General features: G+C 36.4%; 1 protein-coding gene and 1 long non-coding RNA gene across 6 annotated transcripts in view; one reads left to right on the top strand and one right to left on the bottom strand.

Annotated features, from left to right (window-relative positions):
• LOC127527972 (uncharacterized) overlaps positions 1 to 15,872 on the top strand; it is a 242,483-nt gene that overhangs the window by 96,079 nt on the left and 130,532 nt on the right. The gene's annotated exons all lie outside the window — the stretch shown is intronic.
• The window catches only part of acsl1a (acyl-CoA synthetase long chain family member 1a), a 279,599-nt gene that overhangs the window by 174,861 nt on the left and 88,866 nt on the right, over positions 1 to 15,872 (bottom strand). For all 5 annotated transcript variants that reach the window (XM_051928437.1, XM_051928438.1, XM_051928440.1 and 2 more), the window contains exons 3-5: positions 12,598 to 12,712; positions 11,014 to 11,078; positions 7,125 to 7,226 (exon numbers count right to left, since the gene is read on the bottom strand). In XM_051928437.1, the coding sequence (XP_051784397.1) occupies positions 7,125 to 7,226; positions 11,014 to 11,078; positions 12,598 to 12,712 (282 nt within the window). The remainder of the gene's footprint in view (positions 1 to 7,124; positions 7,227 to 11,013; positions 11,079 to 12,597; positions 12,713 to 15,872) is intronic.

Genomic DNA, 15,872 nt, shown 5'->3' with positions numbered 1-15,872 from the left:
TTGATGGTGCTTGAGAGGTGCTGCAAAGAGGAATGGGCGAAACTGGCCAAGGATAGGTGTGACAAGCTTGTGGCATCATATTCAAAAAGATTTGAGGCCGTAATTGCTGCCAAAGGTGCATCGAGAAAGTATTGAGCAAAGGCTGTGAATACTTATGTACATGTGACTTCTCAGTTTATTTTTAATAAATTTGCAAAAACCTCAAGTAAACTTTTTTCACGTTGTCATTATGGGGTGTTGTGTGTAGAATTCTGAGGAAAAAATTAATTTAATCAATTTTGGAATAAGGCTGTAACATAACAAAATGTGGAAAAAGTGATGCGCTGTGAATACTTTCCGGACGCACTGTATATATGTATATACACACATACATATACTGTATATAATATAAATAATTAACATTTAAGCAATACAGTACAGTAAATCATTAAATATACATACATTGTACACTACGGTACACAAAGTTTCGCATTACAGTACCCAGATGATTTCTTACAAGGCCCATTATTGGCTGAAAGAGGAGACTCAACCAATCAGAGCAGGATTTTCATTCTCTTGGGCTCCGATTAGCTGCTGCTAACGTGGTGTAATCTCGCAAGAACAGCAAGTGTGGGTCCCCGACGCATCTCAGCTCTCTGCATATCACGTACCTTGCTTGTGGTCCGATTGTTGTGAGCAAACTTTTTGTGAACTTCATCTTGTTTTAAGCCCTACGATGGCTCCCAAACATCCTGCATCTTCTAAGCCTTCCGGTAGTTGTGAGCCTAAGCACCAGAAGAACACCTTGACTATTCAGGAGAAGGTAAAACTCCTGGATATACTTTGGGAAGGAAAGCGTTACGCTTATGTCACTCGCCATTACAAGTTTACATGTGTTTAAAGCGTGTGGGAGGGGTATTTTAAGGCTTAAACTGTAAAAAAAAAAAAAAAAAAAGTTTATTTATATGGTCTTTCTATATTGCGGATTTTCACCCATCGCTGATCACTGTATTAAATAAATATGTAGTTATTTTTCTATAATCCTCATGTTTATCAATAAATATTATTCTGTTTCTTAAAACAAGTGTGTTTCAGTACAACAGAGAAAAGTGAGGTAAATAAAGTAAGACCCTTACAAAATTTTTTAATTAATTACTAATGAGTTGAAGGGAATACTGCTATTTAACCAACCAAATTAAATCTCTCCTCACTTCCTACACTGATCAACCTGACCTTCTAAAACATAACAACATGTTTAGTGTGACACACTGGGGCATTCTGCTCACATCAATGCAAAACATGCACATTTCCACTTTTTTTTTTTTTGGTGCAAACAGCAGTTTTCACCATGCCACAGATCAGCATAGCAATAATGAAAGTATTCCTAACTTTGATGTTGTGTCTGCACACAAATGCATACAGGCTATCTTCCCGAGACAGAAATAAATAACTACCATATAAAAAGAATGAAAAAAAAAGTGTTGCAAGCAGAGAAATTCAATTTATATAACTCCAGCATTTCTAAGCAAATTTCGTCCCTTCTGCAGATTCCCTCACCTTTTCAAAAAACAGTTCTGAAGACTCTGGTCTTCTGCAAGTATGTATATCTATATATTTATTAATACAGTTTTAATTTGTGGTTCTGTACTGGAATAAGGCAAAGATATTGTAGCACTGGCACATAAAATTTATTTTCTGTTTTTGTTCTTTTATCACTCTGTTGTGTTATGACAAATGAGAACCCTGTCTCTGTCTGAGCACATATAGAAAACAGTGTAAGGCCTAAGGTGGGCATATTGAGAATACATCAATAGGGAGTACCATTGTAAGGTATGGGGCTGTTGCAGTGATTTCCGGGAGGGTGCCACAGAAACAGATGCAGAAGTACTGTTAAAAAAGGAAGGCAAAAGAAGAGGAAAACAGAGCCAAAGCTTCATGGTGGAGGTTACAGGCATGAGCTATTTAAAGCCAGAAAGCCATTGGACAGGACAGTTAAGAGGATCAAGACTGAGTGAGCAAATAATCTTTTATTCTAGGATAGCACATCTGAAGACTTGGAAACATTGTGGAATATTTTATTTTATGAAGAGACAAAACTGAGTGGACATTGTGATATATTTTGGGTACACATTTTTTCGTGTTATTTGTATATTGTATATGTTGGGAAAAGGGTGGGCGGTTACAGAATCGGAATATTGTTGTTGAGTTTCTAGGATTTGTATATAGTTGATTTATTACATTTTGATTCTCAGCTTTGCTTCTATGGGTCATTTTTTTGTATAAATTAATTTTGTCATCTATGTAATCTACCTGCGCTGCAATTAGATGTCCAAAGGCAGTTTGGGGTTGACATGCAATCCGTATCTAACACATTGCTATAAACATGGTGTATTATAGTGGTTTCGGATTACGAAACTTCTGTATTTTATTATACTTCATATGGCCAGGCAAACAAAGTACATTTCACTTTATTTAACCCTAACCTTAGTTCTTTCATTTGGATGGAAGCCTCTGTTAAATGAATAACTGATTACAGGAATTCCCAATATAACTGGCTGTGTGAATGGAACACACATCTTTATCAATGCAACAATCAAGAATGAAGAAAAAACTTGCATTGTTCTATTGTACAGAGCACAAGCAATATCATTAGGATGAAATTGTCAACGTGGTCTTCATCAAGTGTTTCATTTATTGTGTTCACATAATTTTTTAATCTAATTGTCAACATGGTCTTTATCAAGCACTTCATTTATTGTGCTCACATAATTTTTTAATCTACAAGCTCTGTATAAGATTTACAACTACAGCATACAATAACACCCATTCACTAACTATCTTGGTTATTATGCATGCTATGCTGCTTAGCCTATCACATAAGCTAGTAGGCTGAAACTTCTATCATTACAACAAAAATGAACAGGAAGTATTTTCACAACATTATATTTCAGACACAGAAGGAAGTGCAAGTATGTATATTGAATACTCCATGCATATATCAAGGTATCCTCTTTTCCATTACAAATGTTGTGGCGAAATATCTGCCGTCTCAAATCTGAAAATAAATAACCATTAATCTCATTTGGTATGTAATTACAAGGTAATACAGGATTCATTGAAGGAAAAATATCATTAGACATCATTCAGCGTACTACTTCAATGAATATAACAACTCTGTATGTGTTCAACACTTAATGCCATGGATCTTACCCTTTTTAAAATCAACAATGCAAAAACTGAATACATATACTTGAACCACTGGCAAGGGTAGATTTTGCACAATACAATAATTTACTATACAATGTTTACACAGATTTCATTAATTAACTGTTTTACATATTCACTCCTTAAGAGATATTCTTTCACAACATCTCCGCTTCCTTAGCAGCTGTTGCTGCAGTATTGCTCCTCTTTTGAAGGATATATGGATAATCTCCATGTACTGCCAATAGCACCTTTTGCTCATTATGCATGAAGGAAGGTTGTTGCTCTGTTTTTCAGGCTTGTAAGTCCATAGCTGATTGGCTATTCAGTGCTTGACTCATAAAGACTTGTAAATTTTGCTATGAACACACATAATTCTGTACTAACCAATCTGGGATTGGGTGAACCTGCTGCAATCTTGCATTTTGGCACCGGTGAATTCACTGGTCTGAAATTGTGCTATAGCAGAAAAGTCAGAATTTGGTTTCGAAATGCAAAATTTCTCTCTAGAACAGAGACCTGCTGTAGTAAAAGTGCTGCAGCTAAAGTCACTTCAGTACACATGTACTTTGTCAGCATGCTCGTGTCAAACAGAGGAAGCTCTGCAGTCTACTTGTGACTTTATGCTGTAGGAAGATAAGTAAATAAATCAAGGTAAATAACATTCGATCTGGCTTTTATAAGTAACATATAAATGATTTTAAAGTAAAGACCATCACAAAACACAATCACAAACTGGGCTTTGCCCGATACCTTGGCGAATGCAGAACCCTTGTCCTCATCTGTTATAGCACGTATTTATTTGAAAAATAACCGTGTCAGATCGGGGAGAGTGTGAACGTGACAGAGAATAAAACTGAATAAAAAAAAAAAAAATAAAAAAAACGCTAACCTTTACAAGTACCATACATTTACACATAAAAACAAATGTATATTTTTATTGTATAATAGTAACAACAAGAGCAGCTCACTACTCAAAACGTTTATTTTGTGACACGGCAAGGCTCAAACCCACAACCTCTTGATTATGTGTCAGTAGTTCTTACCGCTGTACTACCAAAGCAGTCATAACAATGAAGTACACTAACTCGATTTATTTTTCTTTGGTTATAGTCTTGAATAAAAGTGCACTTGTTTTACTTGTACCTTTTGTGAAAGAGCTTATTTGATATTTGGACTTCAGTCTAACACATGTCAAAATTTTGTCGTTAGTACTAAAACATGAAAAAAGTTTGTCTTTTAGGTATTTGTTCAACATTTGTCAGGCTACACTTACACAGATCTTTGTTGACACGGAACACATATGAAATGCATGTATTCCAAATAACGATACATTTTTTACACTATACAGCTCCTGGTACCTCACTCCCAGATAAATAAGGCTTGAGCTGGGAGAGCTTTTTGCTGTTTCTGCAGCGGAGGGAGGATGGGATAGTAGGTTGCTTGCTGCTTGCGCTTATCGACACATTTACAAAACAAAAGACGCTGATGAAGAGGTGCAAACGGATTTAAGGTGGGCCGGGTTTACGAGTTTTTTCCAAAGGCTTTGGTAATTCTAGTGTTAAAATAAACAAAACTTCAGTATGACTTACAGAGCACACAGATGCTGAGAAGAACAGAGGTAATGGGATCTTTACTCATTTTTAGCACAAACTTAGATATATCACCCTAAAATGTTTCTGTCCAGAATTCATTCTCCCCTAAATGACTGCAAGTCTTCCAGGTGTAAATCTACAATGCAGCCATACTTCATAGTATGGATGCATAACTTGTGGTTGATAGTAAGTAGTGGGAGTTCGTTACCATTTATGCAAAATTGTTCCAATTTACCTTCATTCACAGAACACTTTTTAAACAAACTTTTGAATTATCTGAGCTCATTAGCACAGACAATAGTCAGTACATTAGGACTAATATATATAGTGAAGACCAGCCTCAACCACGAACAGAAACCAAGACAGCTATGACAAAAACACACTTTTCCTTCCAACACAGCACAATACACAAAACTCTCACAGTCCTCCATTACACTCTTCTTTTCCTGCTGCCTCTGCTTCCCTCGCAAAGTTCTGTCACATTACCTCCCAACTCCAGCTCTTGGAATGGAGTGAGGTGGCCCCTTTTATCCAGTACCTGGATGTGCTCCAGGTGCTTCCTGACGAGCTTCCTGCAGCACTTCCGGGTGTGGCGGAAGTGCTGCATGAGCACCCAGAACCACACCGGGTGTAGTTGCCTATATTATATATATATATATATATATATATATATATATATATATATATATATATATATAGTCACGCTCAAGAGACATTTCCCAGGACTTCTGAGACCTACTGCAAGAATACTTAAGATGACCATTCCTTCAAAAAAATAAGAAGTGGTGTTACATTTTCAGGCTTGCTTCCCAGTCTGCCCAACCAAAGTCCAACATAGACCAAAATCTTTATCATCTTGATCAACATGGACAACTCCTTAATGGTCATTTCTTTTAATGACATTGTAATTTACTTTCAGAAATATATATAGAGTGACTCTGATGATGATAAAGTTTTATATTTTATTTCAGGAATATTATATATATATATATATATTTTTTTTTTTTTTTAACAACAGTCTAATTACTGAATTAAGACAATGAGATATTTGGTTTTTACATATCTATTAAGACTTAGAAGAGGATCAGAACATAATTAAGTCACATGAATGAAGGAAAACAAAAAGAAGAAACACCTAACATTTTTAAGAAATTTATTTGGAATTCTATTACATTATTTCACTGTGATAATGACTATGTCTTGCTTGACTTGTTCACAAAGGCTGACCGGTAAAAGTGGGCATGTGTAACTGTGCTTTGTGACATACTGACGTTCTTTCCACTGTTGTTTCCTGGCTTATGCTCTATGACCATGTAATATTTTCAAAAAATTATACTATCCATCCATCATCCAACCCGCTATATCCTAACACAGGGTCACGGGGTTCTGCTGGTGCAATCCCAGCCAACATAGGGCACAAGGCAGGAACAAATCCCCGGACAGGGCGCCAGCCCACCGTAGGGCACACACGCACACACACCCACACACCAAGCACACACTAGGGACTCCAGTTTTCATTTTAAAGAACAGGAATGTTGGGCTAATCCATCCATCAATCTATTTTATAATCTGCTTATTGATTTTAAAGCTGCGAACCAACTGCTTTTCTAACAATATTAGGCACATTTCCAACTCAAAATTTAGGAGAATTTAGAGAGTCACTAATCAGTCTAACCTGGATACTGATGTAATATATACATTCAAAATAAATACCCATTCCAGTATTCCACCGTCACTAAACTATAGTGTATCCTAAAGAATTTTGCTCTCATAATTAAAGGCCTTAGGATGTTTTTGTTTCACAATTTAGGTACACTCATAAAATACAATAACCCCATCAAAATTTTACATTTGTTTGATGTCCTAGCCGGGTTCAGTTCTTGTCTCACTGTCAGGATAGACACTTGATTAATTAATAAATGGGTTAAGAAAATGAATGGATACGAAGTTTAGGAAAATGGATTACTCAGTTAAAAAATAAAAACAGTCGCACCTCAAATTCCCATGTTTTGCTCTATCATTCTTATATTATGTCACTCAAAAGCATAATATGTAATAAATAATGATTAACAGTAATTTTATAGTTTAAATTTATTTTTGGTGTAGAATGGTTACCATAGAGTTTGTGAATTACTCTACATCTGTACTAGGAGACTAATTGCATGACTGTGATGCTATTGAAAGCAAGTAAGTAAACAAACCAATATACTGGAAAAAATGTATACAATGTTAATAGTACAACTAAAAGTTTAAAGTTTAAACTGACCTCAGAAAATTCAGAAAAAAAGCATTTCTGCAAGAGCAATAAGAGCTAACTAGGAAACAGGGTTGGGGTGGGGGAATTACCTCTGGCCTATTTTGTGCAAAGATTCCAATAAATTGATCTGGTCCAGGCTTGAGTCCCTTGTAGATCAATCCTGATCCAAAGAATTCTGCTCTGTCTGCTACCTGCAAGAAAAGAAATAAAACTGTGCAAATGTTCCATCTACATTTCAATCACCACCAGTACCTTCTCTCACAAAATGGGCAAGCATAAGGATATGAGTGGTTTTGACAAGGGTCAGATTAGGATGGCTGGGTCAGTGCATCTCCTCAGTGCGGTGACAGGTTTATGGATACCCAAAGCTCGTTGATTCGCCTGGGAAGCAAAGGCTAGCCTGTCTGGTCTGACTCCACATAAGAGCAGCACAGCACTGCAGCACAAACTGCTGAAAAAGTTAATGCTGGCCATTTGAGGAAGGTGCCAGAACACACAGTATATCACATCTTCCTGCATATGGGGATGCATACTCAAAGACCAGTCAGAGTATCCATGCTGTACACCATGCAAAGTACATACCATAGATATGTGAATATCAGAACTGCACCACAGGGCAATGGAAGAAGGTGGCATGGTCTGATGTATCACGTTTTCTTTTAGATAATGTGGACAGCTGGGTGCATGTAGGTCATTAACCTGAAGAACAGATGGAAGCAGGATTCACTATGGCAAGAAGGCAAGCTGACAGAGGCAATGCTATGCTCTGGGCAATGTTCTGCTGGAAAATATTGGGTCATGGAGCTCATGTGGATGTCACTTTGACACTTACAACCTACTTAATGATTGTTGCAGACCACACACATGCCTTCACTGCAACAGTATTCCCCGAGGACAGTAACAGTATTCCCTGAGGACAGTAGCCTCTTTCAGCAGGATAATGCCCCCTGCCACACTGCAAAAATCATTCAGAAATGGTTTGAGGAACATGACAAAGAGTTCAAGGTTGTGACTTGGCCTCCAAAGTCCCCAGATGTCAATTCGATCGAACATCTGTAGTATGTGCTGTAAAAAGTGTCCAATCCATAGAGGCCCCACCTCTCAAATTACAGAACTTGAAAGATATGCTGCTAACATGTTGGTGCCAGAAAGCACAGGAGACCTTCAGAGGTCTTGTGGTATCCATGCCTCAACAGGTCACAGCTGTTCTGGTGGCATGAGGGGAACCTACACAATATTAGGCACGTGGCTTTAATGTGATGGTTGATTGATATATGTCTCAAAGAAGGACAGATAAGCAAGCTTATACCATTCTGCTCCACAGAAGCTTTCAAACTTTCAAACCCTGTAATCATGCTTCTGTGCACTTGAAATGCTCCCAGACATCACTTGTCTCTAAAATGATTTTTTTAAATGTTTTTTTGTTTGTTTTAAAGTCCATTTTTTAATATATTGCGATTATTAGTTGATTACCCACAGAGAATTGTTACTTATCCAGATATATAATTCACTAATCCTCAAATTAGATTATTTAGTACAGGCAGCTTATGTATGTGTAACAGGACACCAAGGTGCACCAAGATGGATGGATGGATGGATGGATGGATGGATGGATGGATGGATGGATGGATGGATGGATGGATGGATGGATGGATGGATGGATGGATGGATGGATGGATGGATACTTTATTAATCCCAATGGGAAATTCACAAGATGGAGGGAATGAGGTCCAGAGAAAAGCCAAAGATGTGGCCAGAGACAGAGTCTGAGGGTAGGTAAAGAATGGGTCTTTCTTTAAAAGGTTCCAAGGACCCGCAAAGAGTAGGGGGGGAAAAAAAAACTATTTAGGCAGCACCTGGCTAAACAAAAAACTAGCAATGTGAACTAGGTTAAAAATTAGGCCCTTATTGCAAGCTGTAAAAGGTGACTAAAGAAGAAAGAAGAATGTCTTCTCTAATCCAACCTTGATGAGGAGATATGATAATAAAAGTTAAAAAGCATGGGCAGGTTACAGCCCATATTGCCTGAGTATGTGAAATGGGAAGTCAGAGAAGGCATCCAAACCACAAACAGGCAAAACCTCATTTATGATGATCATACCCAGGATGCACTGGGTGGGGTAGGCTCACTTGGTTGCAGTGAAAGTGAGGTTGTGAGTAAGAGGTGTAAAGGATAAAGTAAAGGATTCCGTTAGATAAATAAATAAAACCAAGAAGAAAATGCACTGGTTGCACAAGTGCAGAAATTGTTTATAATAGACTAAGTCACATTTCTTTTTCCTCACTCAGGTGTACTCAATTTGAAATACTCAGAAAGTCAACCAGTCTGTTACAAAAAAGAAAAAAAAATTGCAAAGTGATGTTTACTCCTGTTTTGGAGCCAACAATAATGATTGCTGAAAACCTTCTGTGCCTTTTTCTTTGAAAGGTTACACTCAATGAAGCAAAGCAGCTATGTATGAATGAGGAGAGATATTATTGAAAGATACAATTTGTTCAAATACAGACTGATTCAGATTATTATGTGAGGAGGGTGAAGTGCTAGAAATAAAAACATTAGATTTTCTGTTCTATAACTCCAGAACACTGACTAATAACTACCCATTTTCAAATTTTAACTGATTAAAAAATAAGTAATATACAGTATATACACACATACATACACACATTATGAGCCCAAAAAGAAGTATCACATTTTAAATGTTTATTCTACAGAATCACTACAACATAAAATACACTTCATTATGATACAAGAGAGGGTATACAAAATAGATTTTTTTCACTGTGTTTTAAAAATGATGTCTTCAAGGTGGTGGCCAACATTCACGATATACTCTGAGACAATTTCTGAACATTCGCATGACTCGTTCGCAACGATTTCATGGTGAATAGCGTCCTTGAAGGCTTCAAGGTTTTGAGGTCAGTGTATGTATACTTGAGATAGCCCCACAAGAAGAAATCATACAGAACGAGCTTAGCTGAACGTGAAACCCACCCCCACATGGCCACAAAATCAGCTTTCACAGAAATATCTCCCACAGGGCTCTCCGCACCGTATGAGCTGTTGCTCCACCCTGTTGAAACCAGGTATCCACCACATCCATTTCTTACAGTTGGTGCTGCAAAAAGTTCTGTAGCATTCCAATGTAATGTTCTGAAGTGACGGTGACCGTTTCTCCCCCCTCCTCAAAAAAGTAATGGCCTACAATGTTAAATTCTGCAACGGCACAACAAACTGTAACATGCTCACTGTGCAGGGGTCTCTGATGAAGTTCACGAGGGTTAGTTTCAGCCCAATAGTGAAAGTTTTGCATATTTACACAATCCTTCAAATGGAAATGTGCCTCCTCACTGCATATGACTATGGCATCTCGAACAATTTGTAGAATGTTCACTCACAACTCTCGACCTCTCCCAGTCTCTTAGCGAGTTCCTGCATTACCATCATTTTGTATGGATGGAAATTAAGGTCCTCAAACAAAATCCTCCCCGAAGACGTGTTGGAAATGCCTAAGGCAGAAGCATGTTTGCACGCTGAACATTTAGGAGACTGCAAAATTGATGCCCTTACAGCTTGGATGTTTTCAGCCATTTATAAATTCTAAGGACGGCCTGGAGATTTTCTGTTCAATGTTGCACCCATCTAACTAAATTTGGCCATCCACTGAAGAATTGTTTTCCGATTTGGGAAGTCACTGTTAGGAAGAATGCTGAAGTGCATTCAGATGGTGTGTTGCGTAGAGATGATGGATTCATTGTTTTTGAAGAACTCTTTGACTGCGAAAGCACGGTGCACAATGGACCAAGGCATGTTGCCGACTGCAAACTACAAAGGATTGCTTATCAAAGGACCCCCACCCCAACCCACTCTACCTTGCGCAATGACCTTGAAAAATGTGGTACTTCATTTTGGCCCATCCTGTATAATATTGGTCTTGTATTGCATTAAACAGGGTTTCAGTGTAATTTAATTCTTACCTCCTGATAAGACATCCATTCATATGGTTGATGTGGTTTCCTTGACCCTAGACACGGACCATTATCTTTCACAGAGAATGTAGTTGGAAGAAGGAGGGGGTGTGGGGAGGACAAAAAGGCCAAAAAAAAAACCAAAACAAAAACACCACATTAGTAAATTATACTGACGTACAAACTACAAACAATACAACTAACATTAAATACCATCGCAGTAACTATTGCCACACCTCCCCATTACATTACATGGTTTGACTGTTGCTCTTTAATAATTCTGATCAGCAAACATTTGCCAAAGTGTTTTTCACAGCAAATTTGCTGGGTTTGCCAGTGACCTTGTTCCCCACGTCCATCATACATTAAAATTGGATGCCATCATGAAAAATTGTATTAACACTGGATTAAAATTAGATTAACTTTGGATGTCATCATGAAAAATCGCCTCCATCCCCTCCAGGTGGCGCTCTCTTGGAGTACTTTTAGCCATAGGTTCATTTCACCTAAGAAGCGCCTCGGAGGATCTTTTCTGCCCACTGCTATCAGGCAATTCAATGCTTCCACCTGATGTAATCACTACATTTATTTATCGATTTATTGATTGGATGTGTTACCTGTCCTGCGAATCTGTATTCATGTTTTTTATGTATTATCTGCAATATGCATTTGAATTTCCCCATGGGATTAATAAAGCTTATCCAATTTAATTTAATCTAAATTCAAGTGAATGCCAATACTAGTTTACTTAAATGATAGTCGAGTAACTTCTTGATGTATATACCAGTATCTTAAAGCTGCTGTTACTACCGTGGCAGTGTGGTGTAGTATTTGACAGGCAGTCTGACACCCGGTGATCATTATCAGGTCACTTCACCTACCTGTGCTCCAATTGTAAAAACAACAAAAACAGACAGTTGTATCTGAAATGTTGTATGTCGCCTTGGATACAGGTGTCATTCAAATAAGTGTATAAATGTATTAGTATTTATATATTTTATTTTCTATACAGAAGCCTATTTTCCGTTACAAAAAAGGCACAATATTTTTCATTTAAATAATGGAGGTACTTGTAATAAAAAGTGGTTGAACTGGATTTTTGTTCCTGCTGTGGTAGCAAAAGGTATCAAGTATTGTGAAATTTCACTGATATTTTATTGAATTATAAAATTCTGGTATCTCAACATCCCAGGTGTTCAGAACTTGGGGCTTAGAGCATTGTGAATGAAAAAAATGAAGCTTCTGAACACCATTCTACAGTGAGAGAAAAAAAGTTTTATGGCAGAAAATACAGGAACACCAATAAACAAATATTACCTTTAAGAGAACAGAGACTTACAAAGTTTGGAGGTGAAACCTAGTAGTCTGAATCTGCCATTATGCAATAATGGTGACAATGTTTACTCAAATTAAACCAAATCCAAACAACAACATAATGATAGTAATTAAGGAAAATATTAAGGAAAATATTTTGGTACTTATAATATACTCTAAGATTAAAACAATGATTACAAAATTGTAAGTTATGGACAAGAACAGTATAAGGATTTTTAGAATTAAAGTATGAATAGAATATTCAAAAATATTTCTTACCTGATACACGCAAACCCCTAAGAAACATTTCATACACTGTTTGGGCATCGCTGTAGCAGTATTCCAAGGGCTTCTCACTGTCAAGCAGTGCAGATCTCCTGGCACGTTCACCACCCTTGAAAATAAAAGTACTGTTCAAATATTACAACTCATATGCATCAACTGGTAAGAAATAGGTCAGACTAATGCTGAAAGTGTATTTCAGCAGAGATAAAGTCATTATACATCTAGATGGAAACTCAGGCTATACCTCTCCCCTTCATTTATTGGTCAAAAGTCCTGTTTTCTATCCAAAAAACTCAGTCCTATTTGACTTGTGTTTCCTGTTTATGATGTGAATTTATTTAACAATATTGTAGCAAAAAAATGCGTGTGTTTTACATATTGTGAGCAAATAACTGACATGTGTACTATGTGACAGGAGTAATGCAAAATATCTTTTTCTTAAAACCATGGATCTTTTCATATTGTTTGCCACTGTAAAGGTCTGATCACTATTGGCTTGTATTTATCATTAACTTTTTTTTTTTAATCTTTGTTTCTCCTGAAAAAGTGCAACTGAAAATTTATCTCAGTGCCAACTACAAAACATGTAGGGTAACCAACTATATAAACAAAATATTTTTGGGTGGAGTACTTCTATAAGCAGTCTTTTGCCTCCTAGTCCATCCATTCATTTAAAATAAACACCCCCCCCCCCTTTTAACTTTATTTCATAAAAAGACAAAACTGTACTTATAAACTGTCAAGGTTAACCAGCAATTGAGGTCGCTCAATGTTTCTCTATTTTATGACAGGCTACTCCAAAAATTTACAAAATATTTTTTTAAATAAGAGTTTCTGAAATTTCAAACATACATTCAGCATAGTCTGTTCAAGATCTCTCAATGAAAATTAAACTATCCTGCCAAAGACATACCAGAGTTTGTTTAAGAACAAAGGCCCCTCTGTCTTTGATGACTTTAGACCTATTTCTAATCTGCCTTTCTCAAATAAAATTCTAGAAAAAAAAAGTTTTAAGCAGCTAAATGATTACTTGAACAAACATTTTATTCTTGATAAGCTTAGAACAAACCATAGTACAGAAACTGCACTGGTTAAAGTAGTAAGTGATTTGTGGGTTAATGCGGACAGAGGTCCTATATGTATTCTTGTTCTCTTAGACTTTCAGTGAAGGGTTTGACACCATAGACCACAGTATTCTTATAAACCATATTAGACAATGGGTGGGCCTCTGCAGCAGTGTCTTAAATTGGTTTCAATTTTATTTAAACAGATATAAAATTCTTTCTTAGTTGTGATTGTACTTCAGAAACCCATATTTTATATGGTATACCACAGGGATCTATTCTGGGTCCGCTGCTTTTTTCAATCTACACGCTTCCATTAGATTAGATTATTTCAAAGCACAAGGTGAGCTACCACAGCTATGCAGACGGCACGCAGCTTTATTTATCAATAGCATCTTATGACCCCGATGCTCTTGGCTCTCTGATCCAATGTTTTAGCAGTATTTGTGATGAGTAGAAAACTTTCTCAAACTAAATAAGGAAAAAACAGAAATCTTAGTGATTGGCAAACGGTAAGTGTACTTGAAATAAATTTGACCTCTTTGTTTTAAAAGTCAAGCCGAAAGATGAGAATTTAGGGGTAATCGTGGACTCTGAATGAAGCTTTAAATTGCATATTATTAACCAGATTGCTAGCACTACATTTTTTCACTTAAGGAATATAGCAAAAGTTTGACCTCTCATAACTTTATAAGACACTGAAAAATTACCGATAGTTCACGCCTTTGTTTTTAGTTGACTACATTACTGTAATGTATTGCTAAATGGACTCCCTAAGAAAGACATCAATCAGCTGCAATAAGTGCAGAATGCAGAAGCCAGAATCATAACTAGAAAACGAAAACTTGTGCACATCTCACCAGTTTTAGCGTTGTTGCATTGGTTCCCCGTGTCATTTAGAACTGACTTTAAAATACTACTAATGGTTTATAAACACCTTAAATAATCTGTATTTTGGAATGCCGGTCCCCCTAAACCACAAGTCATAACCTTAGATATTCAAATGGAGATCTGCTTATAATTTCAAGAGCCAAGCTTAAAAGAAGTGGTGATGCGGTCTTTTGCTGCTTTGCACCTAAAATCTGGAATACTTTTCCAATAGAAATTCGGCAGGCTAATACTGTGGAACATTTATAAAAAAAAAAAAAACTACTAAAAACACGTTATTTTAATTTGTTTTTTGTAGCCACATGTTAGTTGTATTCCTAATAAGAATATATGTGCTTAGAATTATCATATTCTTCAGGGATCCATAATCTGAACTAATTTCTACTATTCTCTACGGTGATGGAGATTTGCTCCACTACCACCTGACCAAGGCAGCAACCATGCACAAGCTATGATGATGTAATTAAGGTGGGTGTCTTAGCTGTCTACTAGACCAACTTAATCAAATCCTATCATGCGAAGCCTGAAAATGAATAGGAGAGATTTAAACATTTATGTTAGGCAGAATGCACAGTGAGGACTGGGTGGTCTTTTGACCTTGGAACCCCAGCATATTTTGTTTTTTCTCCAGTCTAACTGGAGTTTTTTTTTCCCCCTGTCCTATCGGCCATCTGATCATACCTTTTCTTTTTTGTTATTTATTCTTCATCGCCTAATCTTAATGGTTTTTGAGCTACATTGCATGTATGCTATATAAATAAATGTAGTTGCTTATATGAACAAGTAGATGGTGGCAATAGTCACTTCGCATGTTATGCAAAAAGACCTAAAAACCTGTTTTGTTTTTTTTTTTTTTCTTTTTTTTTTTTTAAATAAATATTCTACGACCCAGTCTATCACGCTTGAGTAGACTTAATAGGATTCAGTTTAAATCAGTATATACACATATACACACACTTCTTATGGTGACTTATTGATTGAAATACAAGCAAAAAAATAAACAAGCGTCTGTGCAAAATCAATTAATGCCATGATTGTGGAAAAGTTTAGCATTTAAGTATTACTGGTTTGTTCTTAAACTTTGGAGAAAAAAAACACAAGTTCCATTTATATGTTAGAAACCCTAACAAAATAATGCTGGTTGACAGCTCTCCCATTTAAATTTAGCTGTACTGAACATTGTCGACATTGGTATATTACATTAATATTAGTCTATCAAAACTTTAAAAAAAAAAACATTTAAAAAAAATTTTAAAAAGCAGGAAAAAAAATTTGTAAATTTGCTTAACTAACATTAAATAACCTGCTTAATCTAAC

This window comes from Erpetoichthys calabaricus, chromosome 5 (genome assembly GCF_900747795.2).
Source record: "Erpetoichthys calabaricus chromosome 5, fErpCal1.3, whole genome shotgun sequence".
NCBI classification, from domain to species: domain Eukaryota; kingdom Metazoa; phylum Chordata; class Cladistia; order Polypteriformes; family Polypteridae; genus Erpetoichthys; species Erpetoichthys calabaricus.
The sequence above is the reverse complement of the archived record's forward strand: the minus strand, read 5'-3'. Positions and strand labels throughout refer to the sequence as shown.